General features: G+C 40.6%; 1 protein-coding gene across 12 annotated transcripts in view; it reads left to right on the top strand.

Moving 5' to 3' along the window:
* Positions 1–13,855, top strand: part of LOC100541567 (uncharacterized) — a 161,267-nt gene that overhangs the window by 85,131 nt on the left and 62,281 nt on the right. For 11 of the 12 annotated variants that reach the window (XM_085232810.1, XM_085232805.1, XM_085232804.1 and 8 more), the window contains exon 5: positions 2,920–3,042. The exons of the other annotated variant lie outside the window; for it this stretch is intronic. In XM_085232810.1, the coding sequence (XP_085088936.1) occupies positions 2,920–3,042 (123 nt within the window). The remainder of the gene's footprint in view (positions 1–2,919; positions 3,043–13,855) is intronic. 12 annotated transcript variants of the gene reach the window in all.

Below are 13,855 nucleotides of genomic sequence, written 5' to 3'. Positions count from 1 at the left end.
TAAGATGCTCATATAGATGCATTTAAGTTGCACTAGATATACTTACACTCTCATTCAGTACAATGATTTCCTGCTGCAGTGCAGCAGCCCCTGCTTGCAGGGCTTTCTTTCCCTGCCTGGTGCAGACCTCAAGCAAGCCTCCATCCCTGCAGGCAGGGTAGGCTTTGTGCCTCGTTGCTGTGGAAGATGCTGAACTCTGTGCAGCCCATACACAGCAACAGTGTGCAGGTCACCTCTGTTAGATCTAAATTTGGAATTACTGATGAAAAACTTCTTGTCCAATGCCTGCATTTATATAAAATTTGTATTTATTTGTGGGAAATCTTGAGTCATCTCAACTTACCTAAAACCTTGATGAAAGTTTGTTTTCTCTGGAGCTGGGCATGTTTCAGATTTGCTCTGCTATGGGGTATTTTGGGACAGTGGCATCCAGGAAGAATGCAGATGGCTATTGGGATCAGCCCTTCTCTGTTCAGCACGTGGCTCCTACGTATTTATTTGAGCAAAGGTGATCCATTTCAAGACAAACAGACATGCTCCTCTGCTGCGAAGATATCAAATATTTGAGATTTTTGAACAAATAAATACATTTGTACGTAGGGCAGTTCTGTAATGACTCACGCTGGGAGTATGGGACATAGGGATATACCTACAATCTCCATCCATGAATGCTGCTGATTTAAAATGCAGCGTGAATTTTTTCTCCGCGTGTGGCAGATGTCACATGCAAGTTAATATTAAGTTCATCCAGATGTTTGCTTTTTTCAATTTCTTTTCTCTTTAAGACTTCCCATCGCAGGATTGAAAGCTCACATGGAGCGCATCCCATGGATAACGTTTTTGTGTTGCAACATTGGATCTATAAATAAATGTGAAAAATCGTGGTAGAAAGCATCACATTTATTTTTCTGAGGTGCCTACAGCATGTCATTACAGATGGATTGATAGTCCTGATAACATTGAACTTTCGTCAGCCCCAGCCTGGCAGACTTGTTACATGTCAGAAATTTTCTGTCGTTTTTCTTGCTATCCAAAAGGCAAACATATTTGCAACCTTGAATGACATTGAACATAGAAAGCAGACAGAAATTTATCATTTGACAGAATTGTTGTTGTCATTTTTTCCTTTTTTTTCTTCCCCTCCCCCCCCTTTTTTTTTTAACTGACAAGTCTGTAATCATATAATATAAAAATCAGTAGATATTTGGTGTATAAAGCAGTGAAGAAAACAAATATTGGGGCAGAGAGAAGCAAATAAAGGATGAGAAAGAGGTGGAAGAAGAGGAGTTTGTTAGTCAGACAGCAAGTGCTGCTACTGGGGCAAAACATCCAGATGGGTCACAGGTTTTAATGCTTAATAAGAAGATTCCTGATTGAAAATAAAACATGCTGCAATCAGGAAGAAAAACATTTTGTACATTAATATGCAGCAACACCGTACACTTCCGTGTATGTTATTATTGTGAAATCAAGAGGATAATGATTACTCATCTGGAAAGGTTCACTTTCAGTGCTTTGGATGAAAATATTGGTATTTTCCCAATTGGATATTGGTGCTAATCAGTTGGGTTGTGCTTAGTAGACCGCACAACGTAATATTTATGTCAATATTTTATGCTAGAAGATCACGTGGCACTGTGGATGCCGAACTAGAAAACATGAATTACTCACATAATTTTGTTTGGAAAAGAAAGAATAAGAGATTTTACTAGTTTTCAGCACTATTAGTGCTGAAGATGTGGAGTGGGGTTACTGTGCAGCTCATCGCTGTTTATTACCACGAGGCATATTGAGATGTGTGCTATTCAGAAGCAGTAAATCACTTAGAACATGTCCGCTTTGCCAGCCCTCTGCGCGATGCTCGGCGCTGCCCTGCCTTCTTCCTGTGCTTTGAGGAACAGGACTGAGATCTGTCACTTGTCATATGTTCTCCCAGCTTCTTGCTGAGAAGCGAACAGACGAATGTCTTATTTTGGTACGGTTTGTTTTTGCATTTTGGGGTGTGCGAGTGGTTTTTCTTCAGAAAAATTTCTCTCTAAATCACCAAATCGAGAGCATCTTTGCTGGCTTTGTGTGAGATAAGCTTTGGGTTGTCGTGTAGCTCTGACATAACTGAATATTTTTTAATGTAGCTTGCCAGTGTCACCAGGGATGAAGAAAGTTTTATTACATCAGTCATCGCACTGAATTTAGAGCCGTAGAGTAATGAGGTCTCTGAGCTTATGCTCGTCCCAATACACGTTGGCAAATATTGACGTTTCAAGATTTCTATGTATGTTTGTTTGTTTTTAAATAATCTGAAGCATTCCTTAAAATTTCTTTTAACTCTTTGATTTTTAACCGGAATCTTAAGCCAACTAGTAAAACTGATCTCAAGCTCTTCAAAGAGCAAACCTTGGTAAACCTTAGTCATTAGCAGCTAGGGATTGCTGCTGAAAGGTTCTCATCTCTCTTGTGTATATATAGGAAATTCATTCTTTCTTGATTTTTTTTTCTTTTTTAACATTGTATTTCTTTTGGATGAAATCTAGTTAGATTTAAAAATGAAAAAAAGAAAAAAAAAATCCATATTTCCCTATTGGTGTAGCAGAGTGTCTCCAAATGAAGTAACTGCTTCCATTTGTACAGTCAAAATATTGCTTATCTTCTGTTGCTTAATCATCCTCCTCCCAATTCTCTTGCTCTCTAACCTGAATGCTGGTTGACTTTGCAGCTTGCACTCAAGCAAAGTTTCTCCCATTGCACTTGTGGGTTGAACTGTGAGTCACAGTAACACAGATGGGAGTAGAGATGACCAGAAGGGTCCTTATTTATTTCTCAATGACTTTCTCATTCTGTAGAACCAAAATCATATGCAGTTGTTCTTAAATAAGTATATCACATCCCCTTTTACTGACCACCTAATCTTTTTACTGACAGATGTAAACGAGTGCAGCACTGAGAACGGAGGCTGTCAGGACCAGTGCTGTAACACCATTGGCAGCTACCACTGCAAATGTCCAGCTGGCCAGAAACTGGGGGAAGATGGGAAATCGTGTGGAGGTAATGTGCTGTTCTGTGCCTTACTGCTAGTAAGGAATCACAGAAGATATTGGAAAAGAAACTGAAGTGCTAGCTTTTATCTGGAGCCAGCTCAAGGGTGTGCATTCAGAGCTGTTAAGAATACCGATCTTCTCATGTCTGGATTATAAGGATATAACTCTAAGAACACTTCAAAGGGTTGTGTTTTTTTTCTTTTGAAAAATGGTTATCGCTTAACCTGGATTGGTTGTGCCATGTTCTGATTATGGAATTTCCATCATCAGTTTAGAAACCTGAAGAAAGTGTGTATGTTTTATAGCATTTTGTGTCTCTAAAACAAAATGGGTTTTATCAGAAAATACATATACATTTTTGCATTTCAATCACAATTCCTCAGCTAGAGATTAACAGAATAAAAAAGGATTTAAAATCACATGCTACATAAACCCATTTGTCTTCTTCCTAAGGGAAATAGGAACCCAGTTTCTGCATTATGGGGTAAAATTTTTCTTATGCAAAGGTTTGACTTTCTGTAAAACTTAAACATCACGTAAGCTTATGCTAGAACACTTAAGAATTCATTAAAGTCATATTGGTAAACATGGAGTGGATATGAAAAAAAAAATGCCCATTGGAGCTGTTAATCTGCAATCAATCTACAGTCATTTTATATTTATATTTATCTACAATCGTTATTTATGTATGTAATAATATAATAATTTTCTGATTTTTCACAAGAGGAAAGATGTTATGCATGTTTTTGTGAGCCGTGTTATCCCTTTACGAGAAGCCATCTCCTCTGACTTTTCCTGTTGTATATCTCACAAACTCCTTTCCTCCATGATTTCATTTTACAATTGTCCTTCAACTTGTTCCTTAGGACTTGTTGCAAAGTAATGTATTTCTTACCTGTGATCACACTCCTTATTTTAATTTTATAATTATCCATCTCCACTCCTTTTCTTTCCTCAAGAAAGTTTGTAGAAACATTTTCCAGGGTAAGTTCTCCTTTGATATTGAGCTTGACAATGTATTTTATTTATTTGTATATATTTTTACAGGGGTCTGTGCTGGGTCCGGTCTTGTTCAACGTCTTCATCAATGACCTTGATGAGGGGATAGTGGCCACCCTCAGCAAGTTTGCTGATGATACGAAGTTGGGAGGATTGGCTGACATGCCTGAAGGCTGTGCTGCCATTCAGCGAGACCTGGACAGGCTGGAGAGCTGGGCAGTAAGAAACCGGATGAGGTTCAACAAAAGCAAGTGTAGGGTCTTACACCTAGGGAGGAATAATTGCTTGCACCAATACAGGCTGGGGGATGAGCTGCTGGAGAGGAGCTCTGCAGAGAGGGACCTGGGCGTCCTGGTGGACGACAGGTTGGCCATGAGCCAGCAGTGTGCCCTCGTGGCCAAAAAGGCCAATGGCATTCTGGGGTGCATTAAGAAGAGTGTGTCCAGCAGGTCGAGGGAGGTGATCCTCCCCCTCTACTCTACCCTGGTAAGGCCTCATCTGGAGTGCTGTGTCCAGTTCTGGGCTCCCCAGTACAAAAAAGACAGGGATCTCTTGGAAAGAGTCCAGCGGAGGGCCACAAAGATGGTGAAGGGCCTGGAGCATCTCCCCTATGAAGAAAGGCTAAGCGAACTGGGTCTGTTTAGCCTTGAGAAAAGACGACTGAGAGGGGACCTGATCCAGGTTTACAAATATCTGAGGTGTGGCGGCCATAGCGGTGAGGCCAGTCTCTTTTCAGTGGTACGTGGAGACAGGACGAGGGGAAACGGACATAAGCTGCAGCACAGGAAGTTTCGCACGAATGTGCGTAAGAACTTCTTCACGGTGAGGGTGACGGAGCACTGGAACGGGCTGCCCAGGGAGGTTGTGGAGTCTCCTTCTCTGGAGATATTCAAGTCTCGCCTGGACGCCTACCTGTGCGACCTGGTGTAGGGAACCTGCTTTGGCAGGGGGGTTGGTCTCGATGATCTCTAGAGGTCCCTTCCAACCCCTACAATTCTGTGATTCTGTGTGATTCTGTATTTATTACTTATACATTATTTTATTATCATAATTTTTCACAATGGTCCTTGGTGCTTTCTTTTTGGCCTTTTGAGGGCTGAAGCTAGAAATACTACACATGATTCCCAGATCCCTGCTACTTCAGCTCAGTCTTCCCTTGCCCTTTTGGTGGCCAATTGGTGATGCTCCTGTGAGCCAGTGTAAGGGTCTGTTCGTTGATGTATGCTTACTGACTGCAGATCTGCTTAAAAGTTTACCAAAACTTGTAATTTTCAAAAGCAGGGGTCCTATTCATTGTAATCCTAGTTGTTCAGCATGTGAGAGCACTGCTTCTGTTAACATGGGTTTGTGTCAGTTAGATTAGTGTTCCTCTGTACGAATCTGCTGTTCTTAAAATAATCTTCAAACTCTGTTATTTTGGCATTCTTTAAAAATTCAGAGCTAGAAATACTTGATTCTTGTGTTACATAGGAATTGGAGAAGAAAGTACATTTTGAAGCCTCTATTTGAAACCTTCCAACCAAAATGGAAGCGTGCAATGAGCTGAAGCCACTCAAGTCACAGATCAAGGGGAATGCAGCGCTGACGATAATTGCACCTGAATTTCTGTGGTGCTGGTAATAACAAGGAGCATACGGCTATACTTGCAGCAAGGCACCTTCAACAAACTCGTAGCCATCAGATTTAGCAGTGTAAGTGACTCAGAGGTTGAGGGAAACACGAGCTCCCAAAAATACTGTACCTGTTGCTTGAAGATGCTGATCTCTCAGGACTTGTGCTTTATTGATGCAGTCGTTCTGCGTTGCTCAAAGGGCTCTTTTTGCAGATAAGGGCGAAGCAGTTTCTTGAGTTAGCCAGCGTTTTGGAGGGGAATAAGGCTGATAGTCATTCTGGGTAGTTACATTCTTTCTTTATAGCTTCGCTGTGCTTTATGTCAGCTCTTAGCTTAAACTGTAGCATTAAATGGCTGCGCTCTATTGTTCTGCTCCCATTATCTGTCTCGTGGTTGGTTTTATTTCACTGGTAACTGAAATGATCAATTGCTGTAGAGTGTGGGTTTTTTGTCAGCCAGAGTACAAACAAGGCATATTGTTACAGAAGCACATGGAAGAAGTGTAGGTTTTATTCAGTAGGTCATTATTAGTGCAAAGATTGATCTTGTTTTTCAGAAATAAAATAGAGCATCCATTTGACAGAAAGGGAAGATGTCAGGAAATTACTACCAGGAAAAAAAAAAAAAAGAAAAAAAAAAGAAGTGTTGTTAGCTATCTGTAGCTGTTTAACGTTGAGGAGGAGAATAGTGAATAAAAATTCACTAATCTGGCAACATAATGAATTGTACTGCTGATTAGTCAATAATAGCTGCTTTTTGTGAGCTGTGTTAGGAGACTCAAGAGCTAAGTCTGACAGTGGGCAGTTAATAGGAGCTGAGATGCTCAGTATCTCTGCCTTCTTTGCCATCAAAGGTGTCCACAAGACACAAGGCTACATGAATACCAACAAGACAACAGTACAAACAAGCACCATCCTTAAAATTAAAAAAAAAAAAAAAAAAAAAAAAAAAAAAAGAAAAGATTGCTGCAGTTAGGATTCAGCAAACCTAGCCTTGGGGTGGTTCTTTCTATAAGAGCTGTATGGGAGAGGGCCACACAACCCAGGGTACCCCATGCTGTGCCCCTTCCAATGCTTGGAAGGAACGTTTCTCACTGGTTGTGGTCTCTTATGGAATGATATGTGATTCATATGTGGTATGTAACACCTTATTTCAGTGAGGGCTACTGGCATTAATAGGTAGTTGCAGTAAGATGCAACTTACATGTGCATCTATATGGAAATGCCAACCAATGTGGTGAGCTGATTAGCCTTTCAAGACTAATTAACTACATGTTGTAATGCACCTTTAATCTCCAGTCTTTATGGATAGAACTTAAGTTTTCTTATTTGACAGAGGAATATTTTTTGGCAGATAGTCACATAGGCATTATGGATTTTGACATAAAGCTCATGCTTGCCTCTCACTCTTCACACAGCCTGTTGAAATTAATGATGAAAGAGGATTTGGATTTAAATCTCTGCATCTTACAATAAATTAATATTTGACATTTATTAGTACATGGCTGAAGACCTTATTCTGTGTCCAATGCATCTGTAGCAGCATTCAATATTTCTGGGGGCGGCCTGCTTGATGTCAGTGAGAGAATTTGCTCAAAAAATTGTAGTTTGGTCTGAGTAAAGGAGGAAAAACACATATTTGTATACAGAAATTGGCTCCATCTTTGTGCAATAGTTCCTCATTTCTTGGGCAGTAGTAACCTTGATTCTTACATGGTATTCTGTGATAGTATTCTCTATTTGTATTGTATATCAACCTGAAACAATTTTACTCAAGCATCACAAAAAAAGCAAAAATGTTCTTTTCTAAACGTTAATACCATTTTTAAGCTCAGCTATCAGCACAAGCTCAGATCTGTAAAGCATGCTGAGGCTGGAGCTACAAATGCATCTTTTCACACATGAGTAAGCTACAGAAGTCAAACGAAAAATGTTGTGACCTTATGTTAACCTTCTTTGGTAAAATGTCATTTCTTATTTATATTATCGTGTTCTCATCTGTCAAGGCGATGAACGAAGTCCTATGATTAGCTGTTGATGAAAAGAAGCTTTTATTTTACTGATCAGAACAATATTGCAATCAGTGCAGCCCAGTCCCTGGGCATCCCTGGGGGCTGAGCCTGGCTCCAGAGCCTGGGCAAATCCCTGACCTTTGCTGGAGAGGCTCAAGGAACGGCCACCTTCGCAGGATGTGTGTGACTTTGCAATGCCACTGCTGTTTATCCAAGTAATATAATAGTTGTTGGTGTCAATCATTTATCCTGATTTCTTGTCTGATGGGAGCTCTCTAAACACTGCCTCCACAGGAAAGTTAATAGCTTGACTAAAAGGAATAGAGAAGGATTTGTTAAAGAAAGTGTTTATTAGGGCGACCTCAGAATTTATTTAATATTTAAAGCTTGAGATTTTGGTCATCACTTATTCTTGTCAAATACTGTGTTTTTGTCAAAGAGAATAAGCACTCTAATTCTGTATTTGGACTGGTTTCCCTGCCCATCAAATCAATGCATCACGCCTCTGCTGTGTCCTGTGAAGAAACTGAAGGACATAACACCGTGCACCTGCAGAGCAATGCTAAGTAGTTGTTTTTCCTTTTTATTCTTAATTATTATTTTAAGTGAAGAAGAGAATGCAGTCCGTGGGAGGGATCCAGTGTCTTGTTTCAGAAATTTTGTGGATTCATAATGCCGTGATGTGCAATGACACAAAGCAACATGGAAAAGAAACGATAATTTACAAGAAGAAATATAGATCAGACTTGATTACACACACAACAAGTGCCACTCAGCTTGAACCCAAACCTTAGAGTAACCCAGTGAAGCACTCCTTGATGTGCCAAAGTCATCCAGTCCTCTTTATCTATCTCTATTTAAAGATTCTGTCCTGAGATATGGAAATAAAGCTAAGTCGTAGCAATTGCCCCACGGTCATCTAATTATCTGTGACTTAAAGACTATGCCCACTTAATGTCCAATTCAAAAGTAATTCTTTTGGAAATTGACGCTTCTCTTTCTTTTTTACCTCTGGTTCTTTTGGAGAAATGAATGCTGGAGGTCATTCAACTGTCCTTTCTTGTGCACTCCCGTGCTGCAGTAGGAGCCAGCCAGGATCGATAGATGCTGGGAGCTGTTGCACTCTCCTAGGCAAATAGTGTCATCTTTCTGCATTTGTCTCTCTGTGACAGTATTACAGCCAAAAATATACTCAGAAATAAGTAGGAAAAATTACAACGGATTCGTAGTAAAGGTAGCATTAATTGTAGGTTATTGGACTTTTAAAGTGAATTACCTGAATCCTGATTAATGGCGAGCCCAAGGCAGGCGGAAACCTGAGCTGAATTTTGGTTTGCTAATTGAAGGCTGGCAGCACACAGTGAGTGCTGCAGGTTGGTTTGGTCACTGGCCTCTCATTTTGCGTGCCCCTCCAAACCTAATCCACTCAATTACTCGCACAAACCTTTTCCATCTTATTAAAATGTATCATATACTAAACTTAGCAAAATCACCCTCATTTCAGCTCTGACCTGCTTCTCTTTCACTGGGGAGGGTGGGGGATGAACACAGCGCTCGAATCGAGCAGAGCAGACAGGACCAGAGACTTCCAGCCTATATCCTGAGTAATAGTGTGGCACTTTTAGCCAGGAAGAGAACCTGATACTCTGATAATCGATTCGTTTTAGAATTTCAATCATGTTGGTTTACTTTTTTCCTGATTCATGCTTGGCTATTGCAAAAATCTCCCCTTTCTAATTTGTGGGACAGAGAAGGCTGAGTGAAATCACAGCTTCTCACATAACGCATCCCTCAGGTTAGATGAGCTAGCAGCTATAAATACAACCATTGAAGAGTGCACTTGTTTACCCCAGGTATGCGTGCATAGTGGAGCCAAGGACACGCACTGGAAGATTTCAGTCATTTTTTAAACAGGAGTTTCACACTAACCAGTTGGGTGCAAGCAGGTAGAGTCAAGAGAAACGCCTTACCAAGGGGCTCCAAAGCAACAGCTGCAGTGCAGGAGTCCTGCGCAGCTCCCTGGGCAGGCTGAATCCCAGGTCCCATTCTCTTCCTTTCCATGGAGGACTTTTTTTGCTTTCCTGACTGTTTCTGCTTAATTCAGTTGCAGCATTAGAATAAGCAATTTGCATGAAGCAAATGGGCAACAAGCAGTTTAATTTTAAAATTATGTAAGGATGGCTTTGAATCTTGTGTAGTTCTACGTATATACATACGCATATATGCATTATATATTGATATGTAATATGTTTCCTACAGCACATCTTCTGCTGTGTTCCAAAACAGCATGATTTTTAAAAAGCGTGGTATTATTCATAAAGCACAGAAAACTGGCACCTTGTTCTGTGTGTCAGCTATCAGATGAATTATTGATCACTGTTCTGACACGGACTGAAAGAGAAAAATTGTTTCTCAATGGCACAGGCCTCCCAGGTAACAGCAAAATCAGAGTCCCAGCTCTGCTGCTCAGGTCCATATGGCACTTGAAAGCTCACCGTGTCTTGTAGCTGGCTGTAGGCTCTGTCGGCAGGGTGGAAGTACTGTCTGGAACTGTAACTTGCTACTATCTTTGGAAAGGAGTGGTTGTGTAAAGTGTTGGGAGGATGGCAGTTGTTGCCTTCGCGGTTTTTCTGCATGCAGTGCTGATCTGTACCATTGTTAATTTGTGCAGAATGCCGGGGACATGCCTCTGTGATAACTTCTCTTTGTGCCAACTGATGCACAAAGCTTTGCTGGTCCTCTTTAGGCAATGGAAAGATTGGAGGTTGGGAAACACTGTAGTATTTACTACACGAGTGAGGGATTTCATCTGTTTTAATTAGTGGATGCAAAGAGCTTTGAATGGTTAGACAAAAAGCACAGTATATGACAGGACTATTATTGTCCAGACTAAATAAAGTAGTTAGAAATAATATGACAAAAATGATAGACCGCAGTAGAAATATATTTTGAAGCTTTTCTGGGGCTCCGATTAGTTTATATTAGCTAGTTTTTGGTATTTGTGACTACCTCTGAAAGGCAGGTTACGGAGCATGTCAACGTTCCACTGGGCTGATTGACAATAATTAGTTTATTTTAAAGGAAAGGAAAGAAACACGGTATTGTTGCAGCTGACTAATGTGAATTAAAAGCGAGGTAATCTGTTCTGCAATTACGGAGATACAATGATTGCTGCTGTCAGAGAAGAAAATACACTCATACTTTCAAGAACCATTGTGTAGGAAGAGTTTTGCAAGCCTGAAATTGAAGCCCTGCTCATGGTCTCCAAAATTACAGTTAGTAATTTTATGCTGAACTAAGAGTTTTGAATACTTAAATTATAGCTTGTTTGTAGCAAGGTATTTACCAGCAAATATAAGCATCTTATAAACAGCACATGAGTCATCTTGGTGTTGGTTTTGAGCACATCGAAAATGTAAATTGCTCCTGAATTACTCTTGCGGAGAGAGGCAAGGCTTGGAAACCTTCAATTCGTGCTTTAAATGGAAATTATAAAAGGAAAAATGTGCACATTTGCCTTTCAGAGGAGAGCATTGTGCGGGGTAACTATTGCATTCTCTATAGCTTTGCCTACAGGCTGTGTAAACAGCGATGAACGGCAGATACAGAGATATGCAGAAGTACAGCTCCCCAGCGCTGTTTATATTCCTCTTTAGAAGCATTTAATGTCATCTTTAATGGGGACAATAATAGAAATCCCACTTTTTATTGAAATGCGTCTGGATTTTATGAGCTATCTGATATGTCCCAGGAAAAAAAAAACAAAACACAGAACTTTAAAACAATTTGTGATAGAATCTAAAGCGGAAATCTGTCAGCCTCTCTGTTCAAAGCACTGGCCTGGAGGAAGCGATCCAGACGTGACTGTCAGCAAGATAGCAACTGCTGGGAAGGCTGCAGTTCCTTATTAAAAGATCAGCAGTGTGATCAGCATCGCATTGGATTACTTAAACTTCAATTACATGAGTACCTGAGGGTTTTATCTGGGATTTATTAGAAGGCTGACTTGAAATATACCTGCTGGTGGTGCATACCAGATCCTTGAAAGACCCACCTGAATACCTTGTTAACTGTTCCTATCCCAAAAGGGATGCAATGTCAGTGGAGGAGTGTTTTGGGATGTTTGATGCCTCTTCACCTGCTCTTATGGAGGAATCTCTGCAGTCATGACTAACATATGTCATTTAGTGTCAGGAAGAAAATCTCTGTAATATACTGTCTTTTCCTTGCTGACAATTTATGTTTTAGAAGTTCAGTCTGGTGTTACGATAGCTCTAGTGGGAGCATTTTGAGGAGGCATCAAATGAATGAATGGCTGTAGAGCAATTTCAGTCAGCTGGATTTTCAGTAATATTGTGGGAAGTACTGTGGTCTCACCTGGGGGATGAGATATGCTCAGCTCGATATTGTGTTATTTCTTTCCCCATCTTCAAATACTGACAGCACTGCAAGCACTTCACGTGTTGAACAAAACAGATCTGACTGGCAACTTCCCCACCCCAACCAATTATCGCCAGGACTGGCTTATGTTCAGTTAGCAAGATGAGACTATCCAGGTGATGACAGAAAGCTGCATCCCAGCCCATGCAGGACATTTGTCACAAATAAGCATTTATGTTTCAGATGAGCAGAGTGCATGCACAGTAAGCAGGAAACATCAGATTATGAAGGTATTTGCAGCATTATCCTTTTTCTTGCATATTTTACCTACTGTGGAAAAGACATCTCTCTGTGTCCGACTGCAGTGAAGATGCTCACTGAGCACAGCAAGTGTGCATTAATGCTGCTAAGAACAACAACAAAAAAGGTGTTCTCATCATAACAGTCATTTCTCCCTTTTTATTCCATGACTGGTTTTTCCAGTGATGTATCATGCTAAGAGAAGATGCTGATGTTCCAACGCAAACCTCCTTAGTACCTGCACAAGAAATTTGGCTGTTCCTTATTAATGCATCTCCTCATGTATATCCTTTCCTCCTTTGCCACCCTCTCACTTCCCAGCATGGCCTAACTGAATTGTGTTGAGGAATTGTCTTTAAAAATTGATGGCATGATGCAGTCCCACAACAAAGTGTCCCGCTGCTATTGTGCCTCACGTCACAAACTCTGTAACGTTGCCCTGTACCTTCTGATGCAAGTGATCTCAAAGCCTCTTTCTTAAGCAGAAGTTACACAAGTGTTCAGCCCACTCTGTGGCAGTGCGCGGGCAAAATGTCCTCCTCCAAATTCACTGTTTACAGCCACTTATCCTGGCAGCAGTTTGTCACTGCAAGCCTACGTCCATCTACGTGGGTTTCATATTGATGTGAATTGGAGTCATCCAGAGGGTCTGGCTGCCAAAATGTCTATTAGAGTAACCCAGCACGGAGGCCGGTAACCCTGTCAGTCTTCCTTCTTGGCTGTAATTCTCTGTGACGTGTACCTTGATCTGAGATTCAGAAATGGATCATTCTTGTTTCATTCAAAAAAAAAAAAAAAAAAAAGGCAAGAGAAATGTGCAGATTTGCATTGTAAAAAGAAGATGGAAAGTATTTGTTTGCTGCTAAACGCAAGCGTTGCAGTGTTGTCTGAAGGCTGCCCATGGGAATTCAAGTGTTTTTTAGTTCTATACCCTGACTTTCTTTCAAATCATCTGACCCCAATCGTTCCTTAAAGCTCACATATAGATGTCTGTGTGCGTATATTTAATGAGGAATGCCTTGAAACTCTAATTAGGGCTGCTTGACTCCAAAGCAGTTTACATATCGCAGGCTCACACAGCTATCAAACAGATGCTTCTCCTTTTTTTCATTCAGCTGACATTTTCATTTTCTCTGCATATTTTGAGGACTGAGCAGTGATGTGTTTTGACTCCTGAGGCTATAGGCGGTATCAAAATGAGGATTAGAGATGAAACTTTACCTGTCAGTTAACTTATTAAGCTTGTCCTCCACAGCATCTATGCTTTCAAATGGCCTGTTTATTGAATTTGAAATAGTTTTCATTCCTGACCTTGTTTAAATTGAATGGACAGTTCTAATTATAATCTTCAGAGTTTTCAGCTGCAACATATGGTTTGTATATAGGGCTGTGGATGAAGGGCTCTTGACTGTTTATTGAGTTAAACCACCACTAAATATCTCAGGAGAGACTGGTGTGTCAGGCATTGAAATTAAGCAGAAATCAGCAGTGCAGCTATTGGCCATTTTGTCTTCACAA

This window comes from Meleagris gallopavo, chromosome 11, assembly GCF_905368555.1.
Source record: "Meleagris gallopavo chromosome 11, MGAL_WU_HG_1.1, whole genome shotgun sequence".
In the NCBI taxonomy this organism is placed as follows: domain Eukaryota; kingdom Metazoa; phylum Chordata; class Aves; order Galliformes; family Phasianidae; genus Meleagris; species Meleagris gallopavo.
This window is presented reverse-complemented; position numbering and strand designations above follow the sequence as displayed.